At 45.4% G+C, this 6846-nt stretch overlaps 1 protein-coding gene across 1 annotated transcript; it reads right to left on the bottom strand.

Annotated features, from left to right (window-relative positions):
• Positions 1-3819: 3819 nt before the first annotated feature.
• Positions 3820-5867, bottom strand: LOC118564169. Its single transcript, XM_036141271.1, has 2 exons — positions 4690-5867; positions 3820-4548 (listed from the first exon to the last, which is right to left on the bottom strand). The coding sequence occupies exons 1-2, from the start codon at positions 4768-4770 to the stop codon at positions 3880-3882; spliced, it is 750 nt and encodes a 249-aa protein (XP_035997164.1). The 5' UTR covers positions 4771-5867; the 3' UTR covers positions 3820-3879.
• Between the last annotated feature and the right edge of the window lie 979 nt (positions 5868-6846).

The following is a 6846-nucleotide window of genomic DNA, read 5'->3' as shown; positions in this document are numbered from 1 at the left end:
CCATTTAATTGAAGCCATGCTTATTTATTTATTGAACATTTATTTATTTCTATATTTAGTTTTAAATCTGTCAGATTTGGTGCTCCCTAAAAGATAGAGGAAACATATAAAGAAATATATTGCTGTTATATTTTGTCTCAACGAACCAAAATATTGTTTATCTGAACATTTAGGTAATTACTGGTACAGAGACATAATAGGCTATTTAGAACAGCCACATGAGCCCCTTTACAATAGACCCCTTGCAACCACGTGACTCCGTTACCCAGAACCCCTTGCGTGGCGGCCATATTGGTTGGCACGCCATTTGACGAAATGACGAGTTCTCCATGTATTTTTCTTCTTTAGATAACGTATCACAAGATCGTTTTAAGAGTAAGTTGATGGTTGATGGTATCAGATTGCCAGATCTACACAGCAAAAGCCTGAAGGGACGGAGCGAGTCTGTGAAATGCTGACCAAGTGCTCCGTACCGCGACACAGCTGCTTTATAAACACGCAGGCCAGTACGGACAAGAGAGCACGAAAGCCCCTGAAACCACTGGACGGCTGCAATTATTTTATATCAGGAAAAAGGCTCCAGCAAACGCCCGCGACGCCATAAGGGATTAAGCGGTCAGAAAATGGATGGATGGATGTTCAGACATGTTTGTGCAACAGCAGAAAGCAGAGAGGAAGACCCGCCCGGTAGGTTAAAAAAAAACATCACTCACTACGGATTATTTTGGTGTTTTTGTCTTTTTAAAATGGGTGGGGGTGTCGGCGACATTGCAGCGTAAACACAGACGTACTAGCGCCCGTGAACGGGCGGAGGGGAGGTAGCGATCGTTACACTGGCCGGAGAGCCGCCGCTGTCTGGAGCAGCAGGAAGCGGGTGCTGCTCCAGACAGCGGCGGCTCTCCGGCGGCGGAGGCAGCAGCCGCGGCGGCGGAGGCAGCCGCCGAGGCGGCTCTCCGGCGGCGGAGGCAGCAGCCGCGGCGGCGGAGGCAGCCGCCGAGGCGGCTCTCCGGCGGCGGAGGCAGCAGCCGCGGCGGCGGAGACAGCAGACAGCGGCGGCTCTCCGCTACACGGGCCGGAGAGCCGCCGCAGCCGCCGCGGCTGCTGCCTCCGCCGCCGCTGTCTGCTGTCTCCGCGGCTGCTGCCTCCGCCGCCGGAGAGCCGCCGCTGTCTGCTGTCTCCGCGGCTGCTGCCTTCGCCGCCGGAGAGCCGCCGCAGTCTGCTGCTTCAGACAGCGGCGGCTCTCCAGCGGCGGAGACAGCGGCGGCTCTCCGGCGGCGGAGACAGCGGCGGCTGTCTGAAGCTACACGGGCGGCTCTCCGGCCCGTGTAGCTTCAGACAGCGGCGGCTCTCCGGCCCGTGTAGCTTCAGACAGCGGCGGCTCTCCGGTCCGTGAAGCTACACGGACCGGAGAGCCGCCGCTGTCTGAAGCTACACGGGGCGCTTCTCCGGCCCGTGTAGCGATAGCTACCTCCCCTCCGCCGCTATTTAAGTAGAACAATGAATAGAGCCGAATTAAGTTGTAATTTACCGGACATGAAGTGTAGACTGCAAATTCTCTCGTAGTATGTTGGCTCCCCCAGTCCATTGGGAGTGTCTGCCTGCGCTCTTTTCATTGAAAATATCCATTTCTTTCTTCTTTCCTCATCCTTCGGTAAACGACAGAAACGTACATCCAACAATTTGGAATGCCTCTGTGTGCAACCGGGAGCACAACAAGTCGTAGGCATTGTTTAGATTCCAAAAATAAACTAACTAAAAGTACGCTCTAAATCACCCGTTTTGTCATGTAGTAGATGGGCTGTCAGGCTAGCCTGCCCACCAAGATGGAGGCGCGCACCCCCGATCACGTGACTGTGACGTCAGATGCAAGGGGTCTATTGAAACCCCCTGGAGTTTGGCCTCACATAATTGCTTTGCGATTTTGGGCTCACAAGTGTTTCAAATGATAAAAACTACAAGCACTTGCTGTAGATGTTGTGAATGGCACAACATCTCTGACAAAAGGCTCTTGAAAAAAAAATGTCCATAAACCAATGTGAGGAATTTCCTTACTGTATTTTTGCTACAATTGTGGGTTCGATTGCAGGTGTTACCACATTGATTTGACACTTAACGTTAAAGGAGCCGTACAATATTTATTGTAAAATCAACCTAAATAATTCTCTTGTCACCCGAAGGGATGGAAGTAACATTCCCTATACAATCGGTCCTCTCCATTAACAATATCTTAGTCATGTTTTTCTCTTTTCAAACCTAGTGGTACGGTCCAGAACTACTTCGGTTCAGAGTGTAGCCGGTGTTTACTTCCTGATTCCTCAGCCAGTCTTATGAGATTTCCCAGGGTTACCAAAACAGAGCGCAGCACTTGGTATTTTATCTTGGCAGAAAAGCAGCAACCTGCAGACACGGGAGCAAGTGAGAGAAGCAGACCAGAAATAGAACAGAATACATATCTAGTGTAAGTAAAAATTCACAACAGCAACACACCATTTAAAAACGTCATATTAGATTGTTGATTAGCAAGCTGTTGTACCGATTTGAGCCACAAGGTGTCAGTATTACTCATAGGTCCTTTAATTTGCCTTCGATCTGTGTATCGGTGTACACAGTGCTGGTGCGCCACCCAAGCACATCACACGCTGCACGTAGGGCACCAAACAAAGTCATGAGAAGATGAATAGAAAACAGCTTGGTAACGACAACTTTGAAAATATCCTTGCAACTAAGTCAGTCAAAGTTAACACTAAATGCGCATTAACTCAGTTTCTTTTTAGGCCCCGTCCACAAGAAAAGAAACACAATAAATTTTGATAAACGATCAAGAAAAAATGTGTGTCATCACGAGAGGACACAACACCACTGAATATGCTATAATAGGTATGCTGACCCCATTGGTGGTGCTGTGACATTGCCACAGAAACATGCAACAAACACCGGGCAGACAAGTCATTTGAAGTAAACTCAGCAACACGTTGGGCGATCAGACACAAACGTCTACGCATGTTTGAGGTGATCTTTAAGTGGGTATGCAGGGAACACGCTGTGTAGATCGGGCCCGTTAGAAACGAAGAGTTCAACAATGTCACTAACTTCCAGTGTTTGCTCTGAGCGGTGCATCTTTTTTATTTGTGAGAGTGAGGCGCATGCAGGTTTCGTAGAGAGTTGAAACTACGATATCGTTTCAGAAAAGATGCGGCTCGCAGAAACATGAAAGCGGTGTTGTGAAATGTATCCATTCTTGAACTCGTTTTAGAAAGTTATTGTTAACTTTACGGTCTCCTTAAACGCCAGATCCATGTGGACGCACTGCTGCAACACCAAAATACCCCTGCACTTACACCTAATCTCATTTGTATTTGGATGGGGCCTCAATGGTAATTTTTGTTTAATAATACAGTTTTTCTCAAATGCTAAAACACATTTCACAAACGTTTCGTCCATGTTCTCCAATGTCTAAACACAACACCTTTTTCTAAAGCTACATAAACACAACCACACCTTCTCCCTTCAAAACTAAAACTTTCACACCCAAAGAGCAGCTCGAAGCTTTCAAAAATGTAAACACTATACACATCATTACACACTACAGCAAAACAATTGAAAACACAATGCTCAATTTGTGAGAAGGTTCTTTGTTTCTTTACTGCCAATGCATATTTTTAGAGACTTTACAATTCTGGATCTTCTTAGAGTACTGCAGAGGATTGGGCATTTAGATTTGTGAGTTTCATATGAAGGGTATAAATCTATAGTAAATTCTGTACACCACTGTAACACAACTCACTGCAAAAGCAGAATCTATTGCACAAAACAGTACTCTTGAAAACATGATCAGGGTGTGAAGTTTTTTTTATTCATTTTACAGTATTTACACCACAATCACTGTGCGGCATCATGTCGCTGAGCTGCATCAGGCCACATCACCTCATCCACATCACAGGCTATATTGTCTCTTGCCAGGCACCGTGGGAAAAACGCCCTGGAATGGCGGATCCATCCTTGGAAGTTCTCCACTGGGATGTCAACACACGCCAGCTCCATTGCCCTTAGGAGGTTTTCTCTAGTGTATGGTTGTCTGTCATAAACCTTCCATCTCCACGATGAGAAGAACTCCTCTATAGGGTTCAGGAAAGGGGAGTAGGGTGGCAGACAGATGTTTAAAAAGTGGTTACTGTTGGTGGTGAACCACTCACTGATTTGGTTTGTTGTGTGGAAGCGTACATTGTCCCAAATGATCACATAAATGGGATGTTCGGGCCCAGGATGGTGTTGTTGGCGGTCCAGGAGGATATCTTTTAGCTCCCCTAGGAAGGTTAGGAGACGTTGGGTGTTGTAAGACCCAAGGACAGCCTGCCGGTGGACAAGCCCCTCCAAACCCATAGCCGCACAAAGAGTAATATTACCCCCCCATTGGCCAGAAACCTCAGTGATGGCTCTTTGGCCAATGATAATACGGCCTCTTTGCCTTCGTTTGTGCAGGTTGAAGCCAGCCTCATCCAGGAAGAGGTACTCATGAGGTCTGGCCATCGCGTCCAACTGTAATATCCTCTGTGAAAATGTGAAAGTGCACAGGTGTTCAGAACAACAGTCAATCAGGTAGCATATTAATGTATTGTCCAGAAGTAATGTAGGCCACTGAGCAACACAGTATGTTTACTAACTGTACTGTGAACATGGATGTATACTTACTTGCACATACTCGTAACGCAGGTCTTTGTGTCGTGCAGAGTTTCGCTCAAAGGGAACCCTATAGACTTGTTTCATCCGCATCTTTTGGCGCCGGAGAACTCAGTCTATTGTGGCCAAGCTGACATCATCAATGCCCTCAAAGTTCACATTATCGTCAATGACTTTGTCTCTGATCTCCCGGAGTCTGATGAGGTTGTTCTCACAAACCATATCCACAATGGCGGTTTTTTGTGCCGCAGTAAATATGGCAACCCGCCCACCTCTATGTGGCATTCTTTCAACTCTAAAGAAAGAAACGTGTCGTCAATTGACATGTTTTACAATACAGTAACAACTGATTTGAAACTACTGTAATAGACTACTTTCACAGGCTTATAAAATTGTATTGTGACAAAGAAAGCAATAGAGTACAATACCTGTTGTGTTGTCTGAATGCCCTGATAATGGTGGCCACGGTGAACCTACTCAGGTTTGGACGGACTCTTAGTCCTGCTTCAGCCATTGTCATGCCATGGACAATGACATGGTCAATGACTGTTGCTCGCATCTCGTCCGTAATGATGGTACGAGGTTGTCTTGCTCTCCCTCCTGGACCTTCTCTCCCTTGTTGGCCTGCTCCTCTTCCACCATGGCCTGCTCCTCTTCCTCCATGGCCTGCTCCTCTTCCTCCATGGCCTGCTCCTCTTCCACCATGGCCTGCTCCTCTTCCTCCTTGGCCAGCTCTTCTCCCTCCTCTGACGCGATTACCTCTTCCCCTGACTCTGCCTTCATCCATTGTGTTTGTTTGGAATCTTCAGCAAACTGTGCACTCTGAACTTGCTTTTATACATGTGGTCACAGCATTAGCAACAGGTGTTTTCAATTTTGAGTCGTTGTGTGTAATGAATGACGCCAGGTGTGTTCATTTTGTTCAAATATTGCTGACTGTGGAAAGCATTTTGCATCACATGAGCTTTCATTTGAGAATATGAGCAGAGTTCTTTTGCAACTTGTGTTTTAGCAAGGAAAAATGTGTTAAGATTTATGTGAATGGAGGATTGTGTTTTGTGAATTGTGTCTTCATGTGAAATGTGTTTATGATATTGGAAAATGATGGCTAGATTTAGTAAATGTGTTTAGACAACTGGTCATTTGGTTTAGAGGATTGGCTTTTGTGTTTTAGCATTTGAGAAAAACTGTAATAATAATAATAATAATAATACATTGTTTAAAAGCGTTTTTCTAAATACTTGAAGACACTTTACATAAAAAAGTACAAATCAACAAAACAATATGAAATAGTACATTAAACACACTAAAACACAAAACAGATTACACTGAGCAAACATTAAAAGCAATTTTAAAAAGTTATTTATTTTATTTATTTATTTGAAGGTGGGCAAGTCAGTACAGTCTCGGATGTGCTTGGGGTAGGGAGTCCCAGAGGAAGGAGGTAGCTGCAGAGAAGGCTCTCTCGCCCCAGGAGATAAGCAGGTTACCATCAGGTGTGTTGAAAGTGTGGATGAGGGTTTCAGCAGCAGAGAAGGAAAGTGATGGATGAAGATGGGCAATGTTCCTGAGATGAAAGAAGGCCGTTCTATTGATTTGGTTTATGTGATGTTCAAAGGAGTGGTTATTATCAAAGATGAGTCCGAGGATGGTCACAGTTAAGTTTGAGTTAGTTGCTTTTGCTGGATTAAGTACACCGGCCTGCTCCTGCATATCTATTGAAGGCCCATCTTACCCCGGTTCCAGATTTGGTAGTAAATGAGGACTACGTTGATTAGAGGTAAAACATTGCAATATGCATATTTAATTTATTAGAAATTAAATATGGAGACAGAGTATTACATTACCATTTGTATTATTCATTATAAGCTGCTAACATGGCGATGCAGGATTATGTCTAACTTTCACAACTCTGAACACATCTTTTTAAGGGTGAGACCCTCCCATGTTTTTTCATGAGGAGGGGGAATCTGTTCGAACAAAGGAACTGTCCTTTCTGACCTACCCCCTCCTGCAATAAAACTAAAGCTGCATGTTATCTTACCCATGAACAGAGAGGAGACATACCTTACTGGCTGACTAAGATATTTTCTCAACAGTCTACATCCAGGATTTGATGTCAGCCAGGCAGTTTGAGAGAGAGGAATGAGTGGCGGGGTGATGGTGGTG

This window comes from Fundulus heteroclitus, chromosome 9 (assembly GCF_011125445.2).
Source record: "Fundulus heteroclitus isolate FHET01 chromosome 9, MU-UCD_Fhet_4.1, whole genome shotgun sequence".
Lineage (NCBI taxonomy): Eukaryota > Metazoa > Chordata > Actinopteri > Cyprinodontiformes > Fundulidae > Fundulus > Fundulus heteroclitus.
This window is presented reverse-complemented; position numbering and strand designations above follow the sequence as displayed.

Coding starts and splice junctions, on each gene's coding strand:
- LOC118564169 (XM_036141271.1), bottom strand. CDS start 4,770: ATGCGGATGAAACAAGTCTATAGGGTTCCCTTTGAGCGAAACTCTGCA. Junction 4,549..4,689: donor TGCGTTACGAGTATGTGCAA/GTAAGTATACAT, acceptor ACATTTTCACAG/AGGATATTACAGTTGGACGC.